At 50.5% G+C, this 16,280-nt stretch overlaps 1 protein-coding gene across 4 annotated transcripts in view; it reads right to left on the reverse strand.

Moving 5' to 3' along the window:
• LOC105469424 (fatty acid desaturase 2) overlaps window positions 1-16,280 on the reverse strand; it is a 108,034-nt gene that overhangs the window by 23,087 nt on the left and 68,667 nt on the right. For all 4 annotated transcript variants that reach the window (XM_071074483.1, XM_071074485.1, XM_071074484.1 and 1 more), the window contains exons 2-4: window positions 9,589-9,699; window positions 6,641-6,838; window positions 6,447-6,548 (exon numbers count right to left, since the gene is read on the reverse strand). In XM_071074483.1, coding sequence (XP_070930584.1) covers window positions 6,447-6,548; window positions 6,641-6,838; window positions 9,589-9,699 — 411 coding nt within the window. The remainder of the gene's footprint in view (window positions 1-6,446; window positions 6,549-6,640; window positions 6,839-9,588; window positions 9,700-16,280) is intronic.

The raw sequence follows: 16,280 nt of genomic DNA on the forward strand, positions 1-16,280 counted from the left end.
CAGCACTTTGGGAGGCAGAGGCGGGTGGATCACTTGAGGTCAGGAGTTAAAAAGACCAGCCTGGGCAACATGGTGAAACCCCGTCCCTACTAAAAATACAAAAATTAGCTGGGTGTGGTTGTAGGCACCTGTAATCCCAGCTACTCGGCAGGCTGAGGCAGGAGAATCACTTGAACTGGGGAGGCAGAGATCACACCACTGCACTCCAGCCTGGGCGACAGAGGAACGGGATAACTGTATCTCAATAAAGCATTTGGAGATTGCAGTTGTGCTGCTATGCTGAGGGTGGGTCCTGAGATTCATGTCACACCAGGAAGGCTGGAGGGAGGGCTTAACAAAAAACTGCTAACATGAACAAAAAGAACTTTCCTGTTTCTAATACTCAAATAGGATCCCATGAGACAAGATGCATAACATGGATATTTCTTTTGAGGCTGCAGATTTCCATCTCCTCAGCTCAGAGGCATGGCCCTCAGCAGTTGCCCAGCGACAGATGAAAGAAAACACACTTTCCTGACCCTTTAGCATCACGACTATTCTGGTGAGCTCTTGCCAGATCAATGCTTTGGCTAAGGGTCTGCAAAAAATGCCTGTCTGCTAAACAAACATTTCACTTGGGAGATGCTTTTGGCACAGACACCGTCTATGGACAAATAGCCATGGGTGGGAACAGCAATGGACAGCTGCGACCTTTGCAGTGACCTCAGGCCCCTGGAAACAGGCAGGCCTCAAAACCCATGAGAGAGAGAGGAAAAAAAAAAAAAAAAGTCAGAGTGAAAGCTTAGAGTCTTCACTTTGGGAGGACGAGGTGGGTGGATCACTTAAGGTCAGGAGTTCCAGACCAGCCTGGCCAACATGGAGAAACCATCTCTACTAAAACTACAAAAATTATCTGGGTGTGGTGGCGGGCACCTGTAATCCCAACTACTCAAGAGTCTGAGGCAGGAGAATCCTGTGAACCCAGGTGGCAGAGGCTGCAGTGAGCCAAGATCGCACCAACGGCACTTTAGCCTGGGCAACAGAGCAAGAGTCCGTCTCAAAAAAAAAAAAAAAAAGAAAGAAAGAAAGAAAGAAAAAGAAAGCTTAGAGGCTTGAGGAATCAAATGACGCATTTGTGTTTGTTGTCAAAAGGAACAAAATTCCTGGGAAGAATCAAATGGAAAAATCTCTGGCACAAAGAAACCGAAGAGCAAGGCACGAAACGAGCAAGCTTGATGTTTGGAGGATACCAACCCAGAGATGTTTATTGAGCAAATAGATGGAGGAAAGCAAGACGGGCCAACAAGGAGCCAGTGAGGTGGGGCAGTCCCAGCTCTCCCTGGACTCGGGATGAGATGTAATGAAAGCATTTTTTGTTCATGCTACTCCTCTGCTGTGATTCTCTTTCATTCTTTTTTTTATTTTAAGATGGAGTTTTGCTCTTGTCTCCCAGGCTGGAGTGCAGTGGTACCATCTCACCTCACTGCAACCTCCGCCTCCCAGGTTCAAGCGATTCTCCCGCCTCAGCCTTCCGAGTAGCTGGGATTACAGGCGCCCGCCACCATGCCCAGCTAATTTTTGTATTTTTAGTAGAGATGGAGTTTCACCATGTTGGCCAGGCTGGTCTCGAACTCCTGAACCCAGGTGATCCACCCACCTCGGCCTCCCAAAGTGCTGGGATTACAGGCATGAGCCACTGCACCTGGCTTCTCTTCCATTCTTCTTCGCCAGGTGAAGCCCTGCTTGTTCTTCAAGAGCCCCTCCTTCCGAGCACCGGGAAGCCCCCCTTGTCCTGGAACAATGGCCAGCTCCTAGTTTCCAGAATGTGGTGCAGGTATTGCCTACCCTAAGCCAGCTGCTATGCTCTGCCTGGGAGGTGAACCAAGAGACAAAGCTCTTGTCCTCAGGGAGCTGCGAGGGAGGGTCTGGCGTCATCACACCAAATCCAAACTGAGCTGGAGCCAGGAAAGCTAAGTGTCCACGCAGCTGGAGAAGTTGGCCAGGCAGAGTGAGGGGTGCTTTCCTGACAGAGGGAAGAGCCTAGGGGAGGCCCTGGGAGGGGAAGGGGGAGTGTGGAATGTTCCAGAAGCCAGAGGAAAGCTCCTTGGTATAACTGTGACCAGCAGTGCTAGGCGAAGCCATATCAGAGACTGAGGCAAAAAAAAAAAAAAAAAAAAAAATGCACTCCTGGCTTCAATGGAAGCAAATTCATCGATAATATTTTCAAAGTCTACTTTTTGCCTCATTTCATTTTCTTCTTTTTTTTTTTTTGAGATGGAGTCTGGCTCTGTCGCCCAGCCTAGAGTGCAGTGGTGCGGTCTCAGCTCACTGCAACCTCTACCTCCCGGGTTCAAGTATTCGCCTGCCTCAGCCTCCCGAGCAGCTGGGACTACAGGCGCCCACCACCACACCCAGCTAATTTTTTGTATTTTTAGTAGAGACAGGGTTTCACCGTGTTAGTCAGGATGGTCTCGATCTTCTGACCTTATGATCTGCCTGCCTCGACCTCCCAAAGTGCTGCGACTACAGGCCACCGCGCCTGGCCTCATTTCATTTTCAGTGGAAAGAATTGCTGAGTTTGATGGTTTCCGTTAACCAAGCGATTAGCTTAAATACTTTTTAATTTTATTTTTAATTTTTGAGATAGAGCCTCACTCTGTTGCCCAGGCTGGAGCGCAGTGGCACAATCTCTGTTCACTGCAACCTCCACCTCCCTGGTTCAAGTGATTCTCCTGTCTCAGCCTCCCAAGCCCCGGGATTACAGGCGCGCCATCTCGCCTGGCTAATTTTTGCATTTTTAGTAGAGACAGGGTTTCACCATGTTGGCCAGGCTGGTCTCGAACTCCTGACCTTAAGTGATCTACCTGCCTCAGCCTCCCAAAGTGCTGGGATTACAGGCTTGAGCCACCACACCCGGCCGAGCCAACGTGCCCAGCCTTAACTGATTTTTGATTACATTCAAATGAAGCAAAAGTATAATAAACTCTGTTTTGGTATAAATAAAGCATTTTCACTTAGAATGTTATGACTTTTAATACGTCAACTTCTTCATTGTTAAATATTTTTTCAACTACTTTAATGCTCTGGAAAAAAAAACTTCCGTTAAAAATTGACACACGAACATGTATAGAGGGGTGCATGCTTTTCCATTTGCCTCAGTTCATCCTGATCTTTATTTAAAATTTTGATATTTTGTTCATTGTGGATTGTTTTTGCATTAGTTTTGTTTTTTAAAAAAAACAAATTGCAGGCCGGGCACCGTGGCTCATGCCTGTAATCTCAGCACTTTGGGAGGCTGAGGCAGGTGGATCACCTTAGGTCAGGAGTTCAAGACCAGTCTGGCCAACATGGGGAAACCCTGTCTCTACTGAATATACAAAAAAATTAGCTGGGCGTGGTGGCACACACCTGTAATCCCAGCTACTTGGGAGGCTGAGGCAGGAGAATCGCTTGAACCTGGGAGACGGAGGTTTCAGTGAGCTGAGATCACGCCATTGCACTCCAGCCTGGGTGACAAGAGTGAAACTCCATCTCAAAAAATAAAACCAAACCACGTTGCATTAAAACATCATTTTTCTTGAAAACTGAATTTGTCTGGTGTCCCGTTAGATTTTATACCCTAGGCGAATGTCTTACTTGCTTTACTCTAATCCTGGCCCTGGTGGCCTGAGATGAGGCTGCAGAAAGGCTAGTGATGTCCATTACAGATGCAGCGCCCAGATGGCACTGGGCCTTTCAGCTTGCATTTGTTTATTTAGAGACAGCATCTCACTCTGTCATCCACGCTGGAGTGCAGTGGTAGCATCACAGCTCACTGCAGCCTTCAAATCCCAGGCTCAAGCCATCCTCCCACCTCAGCTGCCCCAGTAGCTGGGACTACAAGCATGCACCACCACCCCTGGCTAATTTTTTTATTTTTAGTACAGACAGGGTCTTGCTCTGTGGCCCAGGCTGGTCACAAACTCCTGGCTTCAAGCGATCCTCCCTCCTTGATCTCCCAAAGCGCTGAGGTTATAGGCGTGAGCCACTGTGCCTGGTCGAAGTTTGCATTTTATCCTAAGTACAGTGCTGAACTATGAAAGAGTTTTAACCTCAAAATAATCTTTGTAAAAGATCACACTCTGGAAGAAATGTCTGCTGGGCGTGACACGGGCTGAAGGCAAACAGAAGGTCAGGATGTGGAGAACTCCCATGAAATCCCATTAGCAGTGCAGCTAACAGGAAGAAGGGGGTCCCAGCCTCTCACAGCCCCTGGTAACCTACTTACAGGTCTCTCCAGCTTGTGATAAGACATCTGAGTTGGCAAGGCCCTGGAGGACCTCCCTGCAGCCAGTTCCCTTTTTCCCAGTGATGGGAAGAGACACAGACCTACAAGATTTTTCTCCATGGTTGTGCACCTGCTGAGTGTTGGAGCCAATTTTGAGCAAGCTTGACCTCCCTACTCTGGGGCACCCCTGAGTGAGCCGCATGTCCTTGTCCTTGGCCTGGCTCTGTGACACAGCACCAAGGACATAGCCAGTGGGGGCTGCGGGCCATGAGTGGAGCCCACATCCCCAAACCCAAGGACCCTATTTGCTGTCATCCACATTCTACCTAGAGACCAGTCCTCTCTCCTGGCCCCATCTCCCGCCTGACGCAAGAGCTGTGCTCTGGGGCCCCTCAAGGACCGAGGGCCATTGGATAGGAACGGTCCCCCCTGCCTGGCCCCTGCCCAGAATCTGGAAGCAGGACACAGCCCATCTTTGTTAAGTGTGTGAGGGCTAACGTGGGTCAGGAGTTAAATGTTACTTTGCCATACTGAGGAGGGTTTGATCCAACAGAGAAGAGTATAAAATGAAACAAAGCACTGCACTATGTGCACCCTCTCTCTTTGCCCCTGAGATTCTGGACAGAGACCAGGTTCTCAGGCCACTTCAGGCTCAGGGCCAGGCAAGCTGCTCGCTGCGAAACTGGTGACCAGCTCAGGGGTGGTTGGCCGCCAATGGGATCTGCAGCTGGCAAGCCAAGGGCCCCGTTGTGGTCTGGGTGGAAGAGGGGATCAGCTACACTCGACATGTAGCTGTTCCCTTGCCAGGGTGTGGAGGGATGGAGTCTTTAGGACCCCGCTTTTCTCAGGAAGCAGGTACTGTTGGGTTGGGTTGGGATGGGGACGGTCTATTTCAGAGAGCAAGTCGGCAAAGACTAATTTTCAAAACTGAGGAGATAATGCCTATCAGATCAGAACAAGGCCATTGGCAATTCCAGCTCGTCTTTCTACAAACGTGCTGAGCCTCTGTGGTCTGCTTCCTCATCTAGGGGGAGGTGAGAGTGGAACTTCCTTAACTCCTGCGCTTCTAACAGCTTTTGTCCTTTGGGCCAGTTGATCATTCCATAGTTTGGTGTCCCCTATCTGAGGCCTTATAGGATGACATTTACTTTTTGTACCACGCTTATTTCCAAAGAGTATTTGAAGTGGCTTAACATAAAGGACTCATATATAACAGAAGGCTAAAATAAAGATAAAAGCATAAATGCCAGATGAGGAAGGAAAGAATGGGTGCACCAAAAACACAGACTAAAGATAGTTGCTGTTTCAAATGCTGCTTTGTACCTCTTGGCTTCTGAGGGGAAGAGAGGAACATAATGTGTTTCTTTTTTTTTTTTTTTTTTAAGAGATGGGGGTCTCACTATGTTGCCCAGGCTGGTCTCAAACTCCTGGGCTCAGGCAATTCTCCTGCCTCAGCCTCCCGGGTGGCTAGGATTACAGATGTGTACCACTAGACCCAGCACAATGTATTAAAGAGCTCATATCTCCAGTGAAAGGAAGCATACCAACTCATCAAAAGAGACTGCTACTGGCTGGGCACGGTGGCTCACGCCTGTGATCCCAGCACTTTGGGAGACCAAGGCAGGTGGATCACAAGGTCAGGAGTTCGAGACCAGCCTGGCCAACATGGCAAAACTCCATCTCTACTAAAAATACAAAAATTAGTTGGTCATGGTGGCAGGTGCCTGTAATCCCAGCTACTCGGGAGGCTGAGGCAGGAGAATTGCTTGAACCTGGAGGTGGAGGTTGCAGTGTGCCAAGATCACACCATCGCACTCCAGCTTGGGTGACAAAAGCAGGACTCTGTCTCAAAAAAAAAAAAAAAACAAAAAAAACTGCTACTTTACTGTCCCCAAACGAAAACAGATTTGTTAGATGAGTCCTTAGCTAAGGAACATCAAACAATACAACCCGCTGAGCCAACAGACAAGAAAGGGTGTGCCTGTCTTCACAGTGAGCAGTACACTGTGTCTTCATGGGTCGGAACTGATCCAGAGACGGGGCTCAGGAAGCCAGCAGAATAGAGAGTCACCATGGCCCACAGCATAGGCACACCTGCCTTGTCACCCTGCAGCCTCAGAGCACTGAGCAGAGAGGAATCCTGGTCCCTCTGTCTCAACTGCTGTCCAACAGGACAGATGCCCGGGCTGCTGACATTTACCTTTAAGTGGCCAATGACGAACTTGTGGACAAGGTGGTTCCACTTGGGTTTCCTGTAGACAGACAGGTGGCCATAGTCGTGTTGCAGCCATCCAGCTTGGGCCTGGGGAGACAGGGTCACACAAGCTGTCACAGCCTCAGCAAACAGGCACCAGGCCTCTGTTAGCTGGCAGAGGTGAGGGTGTCACGCCTCACCTGAGAGGTAGCAAGGACAAAGGCCGTGATGAGGGTAGGAATCCAGCCATTGCCAAAGTAAAAGACGGTGAACCACGCGATGCTCTCCAAGGCAATGATGTGGGCCAGGAGGAGGAGGAAGAACACGTGGTTGGTCTTGAACAGGTTCATGTCCTCAGCCGTCTTCTTCAGGGCCCGGAAGTCCTCAATGATCTTCGACTGTTGACCAAGAGCACAGGGAAAGGAGTCAGCCACCAGCCACTCTGGAGGGAACATATGTCTCGGGCTGCCATTTCAACAGCCAATGGACAACCCAGAGAAGCTGTGGCAAGAGGGGGCCAAGCCACAAGCCTCGACCCTGCAGAAGTCCCTACAATAGGTGCTGTTGCCACATGCCCCACACAGCCCTGAGCCCTGTATATTTGTCACAGCTAGGTAAGAGTGACCGAGAAAGGCTTTGACTCAAAAGCTTGCATTTTGTACACCCTGTGTTCATAGCAGCTCTATTCACATGGGAAAAAAGGTAGAAACAACCCAAAGATCTCATGACGGATGAATGGATCAACAACACCTGGTCTATCCATGCAATGGAATATTACTCAGCCTTGAAAAGGGAGGAAATTCTGACACATGCTACAATGTGGGTGAACTTTGAAGACATCATGCTAAGGGAAACAGGCCAGTCACCAAAGGACAAATATTGTATGATTCCATATACAGGAGGTCCTTGGAGAGGTCAAATTCAGAGACAGAAAGTAGAATGGTGCCTGCCAGGGGCTGAGGGGTGGGAGAATGAGGAGTGAGTGTTTAACGGATGTGGAATTTCAATTTGGAGAAGATGAGAACTGATGGCGGTGATGGTTACATAACAATGTAAATGTGCTTATTTAATGCCACTGAACTGTGCACTTCAAATGACTAAAATGGTTAACCACACTTTTTTAAAAAAGGAAAGTTTAATCCCAGCACTTTGGGTGGCCGAGGCGGGCAGATCACCTGAGGTCAGGAGTTTGAGACCAGCCTGGTCAACACGGTGAAACCCCGTCTCTACTAAAAATACAAAAATTAGCCGGGCGTGGTGACAGGCGCCTGTAACCCCAGCTACTTGGGAGGCTGAGGCAGGAGCATGGCTTAAACCCGGAGGCAGAGGTTGTGGTGAGCTGAGACCGTGTCATTGCATTCCAGCCTGGGTAACAAGAGCAAAATTCCGTCTCAGAAAAAAAAAAAAGAAAAGAAAAGAAAAAGAAAAAGAAAACTTGCATTTTCCACCACCCAACAGAGCACCACTTGCTCTGTGCGCACTGTTGGGTCTTGAGGGGTTGAGTTGGGGCAACACAAACTAGTGCAGGAGGATGAGCTGAGGCAGGCAGGAGGGTGAGCTGAGGCAGGAGGCAGGAGGCTGAGCTGAGGCAGGAAGGAGGGCGAGCTGAGGCAGGAAGGAGGGCGAGCTGAGGCAGGAAGGCGGGCGAGCTGAGGTAGGAAGGAGGGCGAGTTGAGGTAGGAAGGAGGGCGAGCTGAGGTAGGAAGGAGGGCGAGCTGAGGTAGGAAGGAGGGCGAGCTGAGGTAGGAAGGAGGGCGAGCTGAGGTAGGAAGGAGGGCGAGCTGAGGTAGGAAGGAGGGCGAGCTGAGGTAGGAAGGCGGGCGAGCTGAGGTAGGAAGGCGGGCGAGCTGAGGCAGGAAGGAGGGGGCTGTGAGCCCCAGGCACATGGAGCCAGGGAGGTGAAGTGGAATCAAGGAGTGCCCTGGGAACACAATGGCATTGCGAGAAAGAAGGAACTTGGGACAAGAGGCAGGGGCAGGGCTGGACAGGGAGGAGAGTGGATACTAGGAGAGGAGCGGTACCCACAGGGCATGACCAGGGTGCTATGAAAGGTGGTTCTGGTGGCACATGGTGGGAGCCTGGGTGCCAAGTGATGCAGGATCTGCAGCACAAAGGGAGAGCAATGGACAGAGCCAAGGAGCAAGGCCATGGAGGAGGGAGCTACAGGGCAGGACAAGCAAAGCTGGGTAAGCTGCAGGCCAGGAGGTGCCGGGGGGTGAGAGTGGGAGATGGACTTGTGAAGGAGGCAGGAGGGGACAAGCATGGGTTGGCATGGGTACGGGGCAGGTGATCTCATATACCATGGAGGGAAATATGAGAGTAGGGGCATTGGCCTCTGGAGGACCCGCAGGGTGGCCTGCAGCTCATCAGGAAAGCCAGAGGCAACGGGGGCAGTGGGGGACTGGCCAAGAGTCCAGGCCAGCAGAGACCCTGGTCCTGGCCTGGCTCTGCTAAGCAGAGGGGTCCAGCCCAGGCTGGCAACAAGAGGAGGAAGGGCTCACTGAGGCCAGGGTGGGACCTCCATGACCACCCTGGTCATGCCCTGTGGGTACCACTCCTCTCCTTGTAACCACTCTCCTCCCCGTCCTGCCCTGCCCCTGCCTCCTGTCCCAAGTTCCTTCTATACACTGCTCCACCATTTACATGGGGACTTCATTGTTGAACAAAACAGCCCGTGAAACCTCAGGGGTTGCTATTTTCACACGTCACTGTCCTGGAAACCCAGCACCCAGGAGAGTATCTGACCTGCAGACGACGAAGAAATGACCAGGAAATGGCCATTCTTTCTCAAAGAGGTGCTCCCAGACCCCAAAGCCACTCTTGTCATTAAATGACATTTTTCAGTGTTTCTGTCCTGTCTTTCCCCTAGATTGTCATCTGGCACCTTTCTGGAAAGGGATGGAGGAGAATGAAAGTGAAACTGGCTACAAGAGAGGAGACGCCACTAGCTGTTGTCAAATCCCAGCTCCCAGGGAGGTTCTGAGGCCCTCCCTGACCACAGGTGATCCACAGTGGCTCCTCCAGGACAAAAGCACCCCTGCCTGCCCCAGCCCCAGTTACCAGTCCTGGGGTGAGGGGACCCTCTCTCAGACTCCCAGCCACCGCCAGCCTCTTCTCCACCCCCACCCAGGTTGCAAGCCCGACTCACGTTCTTGCCGTGGTCCTGGCTAGGCTCTTCTGGGGCCAGCTCACCAATCAGCAGGGGTTTCAAGAACTTGCCCACGAATTTCAGGTCAGGGTGGAAGGCGCGGAAGGCATCCTGGAGAGCAGAGGGCAGTGGTGAGGCTGAGACCCGACCTCTGTCTGCTCTCGGGCCCCAAGCAGGACAGTGCTCAACCAGCAGCAGCTCCATGTGTGCACCCAGACACCAAACAGGGTCTCCTGTGATCTGGCCCCAAATGCTGTCTCCAGCATTTTTCCAGGACAGAACCCTTAGTGCCCAATGCCAACAGCAATAGCCACCTGGACTTCTGTGCCGGCACAGGCATGCTAAACTCCCCAGGGGTTTGTGGATAGATGCACAGGCTGCCTTTGGGCAAGTCAGGAAATGGTGACCCTCCAGGAAGGCGCACCAGGAAGACATGGGGCTCAGGGAGGACTTGAGCCTCAACTGCGTGAGATGAGTGCCTTGCATGGTGCACAAACTGCATCACCCACCACCTCTTGTAAGTTCCTCACCTTCATATCCAGGGTTATCGATGAAAAGAACAAGACCGAATACTACCACGGCATTGGAAATGTGCTCAGATAAAGTAAACAAAAAATAAACACAGAGTTATGTAAAAAGCATTCCTGAAAAAAAGCCTGGGATGATCTAGGCTATTATTATACATGTTAAGATAGCTGGATTATGCCTTGCTTTATTTTCATTACTTTCCGAACTCTAACACTGCTATAATGATAAACGCTTTAATCTTTTTTTCCCCAATTATAACGTAAAAATGTGCTGAGTTTTGGTCAAGTTAGAAAAGGCACAGCAGAATAAAGAGGAAAATAAATATCACCCAGAAAGTAATCATTATTGCTAATATGTTGGCAGTTTTCCTTCCAGCTTTTTTCTATACACATTATGCATATTACATTAATTATCTCATAAAAAATCTAGCATTTCTATTAGAGATGAGCTGGCACCAGGCGCGCCTGAGGGGATGCAATAGAATGTCCCAGTGGTGAACACTGTTTAATCTGCATCAAGTCAAGCTTCCAGACATTGGTAGGATTGGCAAACCAGTCAAGCTCCACCATGAGAAACAATCAGAAAAATCAATATAGCTGGGAAAAAAAATACAGGTTTGTGGGGAAAAAAAAAAAAGTATGGAAGCATGGTCTAGATTAAAAGAGACTAAAATGATATAAAAACTGCAACTTTTGTTCAGTCGCAGGGGCTCACACCTGTAATCCCAGCACTTTGGGAGGCAGAGGCAGGGGGATCACTTGAGGCCAGGAGTTCAAGACCAGCCTGAGTAACATAGCAAGACCCGTCTCTATAAAAATAAACAAAATTAGCCAGGTGTGGTGACCTGCACCAATAACCTCAGCTACTCAGGAGGCTGAGGCAGGAAGATACAATAAGTAATGATGGTGCCACTGCACTCCAGTCTGGGCAAGAGAGTGAGACCCTGCCTCAAAAAACGAACAGGCCAGGCACAGTGGCTCATGCCTGTAATCCCAGCACTTTGGGAGGCCGAGACAGGGATCACCTGAGGTTAGGAGTTTGAGATCAGCCTGGGCAAAATGGTGATATACCGTCTCTACTAAAAATACAAAAATTAGTCAGGCATGGTGGCGCACGCATGTAATCCCAGCTACTCAGGAGGCTGAGGCACAAGAATCCCTTAAAACCAGGAGGCGGAGGTTGCAGTGAGCCAAGATTGCACCACTGCACTCCAGCCTGGGTGACAGAGTGAGACTCTTGTCTCAAAAAACAAACAACATCCTGCAATTCTTTAATGTGAAAGGCTCTCACTTGAAGGAAAAAATAAGTTATACAAGGGTTTTCGGGGGTTGAATGAGAAAAAATGAATATGGACCAGATGTTCGATCGTATCAAGGAATTACTATTAATTTTCTTAAACGTGACAAAGGTACTGTGATTATGTTAGAGCATCTCTTCTTTTTTCTTAGGAAATGATGAAGACCTTATGGATATGATCACATAATGACACAGCATATTTTCAAAAGGAAACTGCACACGTGTAAAGAGGAAAAACGCGAAGGTGGCAAAATGTTAAGACTAGTGAATCTTGGTTGAGGATACACAGGTGTTTGCTTGCTCTTTCGACATTTCTGAATGTTGGGAAATTTTCAAAATTAAAAAGAAGAGGGGGCTGGGTGCGGTCATCTTAGCACTTTGGGAGTCCAAGGCGGCAGATTGCCTGAGGCCAGGAGTTTGAGACCAGCCTGGCCAACATGGTGAAACCCCGTCTCTACTAAAAATAACAACAACAAAAAAATTCGCCGGGCGTGGTAGCACACACCTGTAATCCCAGCTACTAGGGAGGTTGAGGCAGGGGAATTGCTTTAACCAGGGAGGTGGCAGGTTGCAGTGAGCCAAGATCATGCCATTGCACTCCAGCCTGCCGACAGAGAGACACTCCATCTCAAAAAAAAAAAAAGAGCGTCGTGGGGAGGTGGAGAAGGTGCTAACCACTCCTGGAAATCTTTTCACCCCCACATGTAAGGATCTCCTAAGAGTAACTGCCAGTCTCCCATCATCTCTTTACTACATTCCTGGCATCAAGTCCTTTGCTTGGTCTTTGTTCTATTTGTGTCTAGAACAGACTGACAAAGCAACACTTCGTGCAGGAGAAAACTGGGCCCATGGTTTTTTAAAAAATGCCTACGACCCACTAGCCAAGCAGACAAGGGATAGTAGCAGGGGATCAGGTCAAGTGTATTTTCACGGAAAAGAGATGTGCTGTTCCAGGGCCCTGGGGACGCAGGGAAGAGGCCCAGGGGGCAGGCAGGGAGGAGGCCCTGGGGGGTGAGGACGGAGGAGGCCCTGGGTGGCGAGGAGGGAGGAGCCCCGGGTTGCAGTGGTGACCAGCTTTGCCGGCTCTGGGTGGGGTGAGCAGTCCCCACCAGAGCCTCAGCCACCTCTGCAAAATAAGCAAGGACCTGGGAGAGGCCTGGAGGAGCTGCCAAAGTCAGGGCCCAGGGCTGGGCCTGAAAAAGCCCCTTCATTGGTCCTCCTCACATCACACCACAGCCTTTGAGAAATGAACAGGAAGTCCCTGGTAAGGCAGTTTCCTAAGAAGCAGCTGCAGCGGCTGATAACTAATGGATTCCTCTTGTTTCATTGAAAGGCAAGATTCAGTGGCTTACAAATGGACTCATCTCTGCTCCTGCTGCCTCCCCAACACCCGAGACCTGCAGTCCAGGTTCCAGCTCCAAGGGAGCAGACAGATGACAGAGCCCTGCCTTGACCTGGGTTGCTCCTCAGCCATTTCCAGAAGGCTCACGGGCAGCCTCACCTCCCTGAGCCCAGGGGTAATAGGCATGTGCCAGGCAGGGAGCCAGGAGTGTTGTTCATATTACTCCCTTAGGCCTCAAGCCCCAACTTTTGAGATGAAGATGCAGGAAGCAAAGTCCTGGGCTCCAAGTGGCAGAGCCAGGATCAAATCCAGGTCCATCTGCCTTTAAGGACTCCTTTCTCACGTGCCACACGCTTCCTGCCATTTCAGAAAATCGAGCAGTCTGTTGGATCGGCTCCTTGCCCATGGTCAATGTGGCAGCTTTCCGAGCAGGCCTGGTGTGGACCACCCTTGAACATACCACGCTCCTTTCCACACCAGGGCCGCCTCCACTCGGGACTCAGACTCAATATCACCTCCAAGAGGCTTTTCCCAACATCACATCCAAAAGAGCTCTCCCAGCCCTGGGCCTTCCCTGGGTCAATGTCCTATTAGATCTTCATAGCAGTCATCAAGGTTCATCATCAGACCGTGTGACGTGCCCACTTGTTTACGGCCTGTGTCCCCCGCTGGAGCATAAGCCCCAGTTGGGAAGGCCTGCACCTGTCTTGTTTGCTGCAATAATCCCATTGCCTGGAACGGGGCCTCATAAGATGGCTCACGAGGGAATGAATGGACCCAGGACCCCACAGCCGAACACACTCTGATATCATACTTTTCCACTGTGCAGTCATGATCAGACACTTGTCCTCTTCCATGTTTCACACAACTTAGCTTCTGCCTCTGGAACACCAAAAGCCTTCTCCGGCATCCCCACGCTGGTGGTTGCTACAGCTGCCACCTGCTGAGGTGACGCAGGCGAGACACAGAGCCCCAGGAGTGGCTTGCATACATCAGCCACGAATCTTTACCAAACTTCGTGAGGCAGGTCCTTTTTTAGAGATAAAAAATGAGGCGTAGGTTGGCAGAGCCACCTGCCCACTATCACACTCGGGGATGAGCTGAGCAGAGTTTGAGTCACATGTGGCTACCTTGAGTGTTATCTGCTGTTCAGACAAAGGCTTCCTTCGACATGAGCATCCTGCTCCCTGAGAGTGGATTATTTTTTGTCTCTCACTTCCCATTGCATAAATGTGTCTCACACGCTGGCAAAAGGTTCCCAGCACCTGCTGGGTTACAGGAATGTCTGGCAGGTATAAGGCAGACCAGGATTCAAGGCAAGGGAGGGCCAACCCAAACATTGTCTTTGGACCAAGAATTGGAACCGTGCTCTATCCTTGTGTAACAGGAGAGAAGCCAGAGACTTTCCAGAAAGAGGACCTGGAACATGGGGAAGAGAAAGGATTGGCAAACAAATGAAGAAAGCAGAGCTGCACACACCCGGCAGGGCAGGTGTGTGAGGTGGGGATGTCAGAACACCCAGATTCCGAAGTGCATGTCACACTTTGCTCTTTGCCAGTTCCTGCTTCTGCCGTCACCCAGCTTTGATGCCAGTCAACTTCTCCACAGGGATATTTTCCCTGCCCCTGCCCAACTCCAGGTACAACTCACAGTTGCTCGCCATCCACTGAGCACCTGGTGCCAGGATTTGTTTATGGCTGTGCTCATGTCCTCTGCTGAGCAAGGCTAATCTCTAATCGAATGCTGCACAACTGGGCACTTGGCCCAGGACTTGGAAAGTGCAGGACGGGCAAGCTCAGGGCATACAGTGCAGTAGGTGGCAGCCCTGCGGACCAGAACTTTACGGAACAAGTGATCTAAGAGTGTGGAGATGCACAGGAGGGACCCTCGCATTCTCCAGTGGAAATGAAGAGCAAGACAGGGACGTTGACTTCCTTTCAGCAGCAGAGAGATGCAGGCAGGGCAGGAAGCCCCTATGCCATGTCCCCTCCAAGAAAAGAAGAGGCTGGTAGGGCCGTGCTCTGTGGCCAAAGAGCCCTGCAGTGAGAGCCTCCCCCATAACACAGGGTCCATGCACTACCCTGAGGGCAGAAAGGCAGGGCTGTACAGGAGATAGGCCCCTGCAAAGGCAACCTGGGCATGAAGAAATTGGTGCCATTCACCACTTCCATGGCAGAACTGCTTCCTGGGGATGCTGAGGCTGCAACCACAGGAATTGGACGGCTCCCACCCAGATCTCAGCTGGGGAGATGGAGCTGCCCTCCAGGCCTGGGAATTCATAAGGCTGGGACTGGAACCCAGGTCCCCTGCCTCTAAATACTACAACCCTCCTGCCTTGTCCAAAGGAGGCCAGAGTTCCACTTTAGATCTGTTGCCTTTTCACAAGAACAACATAAGAGCAGGTTGAAAGGTGGAACAAACCTCTGGTCTCTTCTCGCCTTCCCTTGATTCTAAGAGGTCACCAGTGCAGACCAGGCAGGAGCAGCTGCTGAGACAAGGGTTAAGGATGGGGGGCTGATGTCTGGAGGCAGAGGGTCCAGATCCAAGCCCCAGCTTGACAGAGAGCAAGGGGAGCACATCCCGCAGCTTCAGGTCTCTGTCTGTGGATAATTCATCTTTGTGTCTGGGCCAAGCTCAGAGCTATGGAGACACTCAATTAATGTTTGATGAATTGTTGCTGAAGATGAACAGTTCTGCAGTGGTGGGACTGCTGTGAAAAGAGCAGACACACTCTTAGGGCGTGGGTGAGGGTTCCTTTTGCCCACAGCAAGGAAAAGACGAGAGAAGCACCGCAGCAACAAAGGGAAGAGATCAGAGGTAGAAACAGGAAGAGAAGGAAGGTGAGCTGGGAAGACTTGAGGTCAGATCCTGATTTGAAGTCTGAGCACTGCCACTTGAGCCAGGTTTGATACCTCAGAGCAATGAGAGGTGCCTACGGGGCTGATCTGAGAATGAAATGAGGTGAAATATATGAATGTGCTTTGTAAGCTGCAAAAATCAAGCAACTTGTATTATTATAGGCAAGGCCAGGGTTTAACTTCTGTGGAAGGACCACGTAACAGTTGCCCCATCCTTCTAGGGAGATGGATCCTGACTACCTGGATATTTTCCTCTTCAGAAAAAAGAAAATGCCCTATTGAGGCCCCGAATTGTCCCCCTGATCTTCCGAGATTGTCCCGAGAATGACTTTGACTTCTGACCTGTTTCCAGGCTGGTGTTAGGAATGACTGCACTGTGATGGGCTCAGAACATTGCCTGGGAATGTTCCAGGGAATCCAAACTGTCTTCTGATCAGTCTCTCCCCGGACTGTGCCTGGTCCATAAATTGTCACTCCGCTTGCTCTGGGGAACAAACCATCACCCAAAGGGGTAAAGCCACTTGCTCAACAGCCTAGACAAGGTGTCTCTGGATTTCAGTAGCCTGTTTCTGCCTCTCTCTTTAGGTCCTCTTTCCACATGCCCCACCCACCCTATGCTGCTCAAGGCCTTTTTCCAACCTGGTCCTGGACAGTTTAAACAAAACAAA

The sequence above is a fragment of the Macaca nemestrina genome, chromosome 12 (genome assembly GCF_043159975.1).
Source record: "Macaca nemestrina isolate mMacNem1 chromosome 12, mMacNem.hap1, whole genome shotgun sequence".
In the NCBI taxonomy this organism is placed as follows: Eukaryota; Metazoa; Chordata; class Mammalia; order Primates; family Cercopithecidae; genus Macaca; species Macaca nemestrina.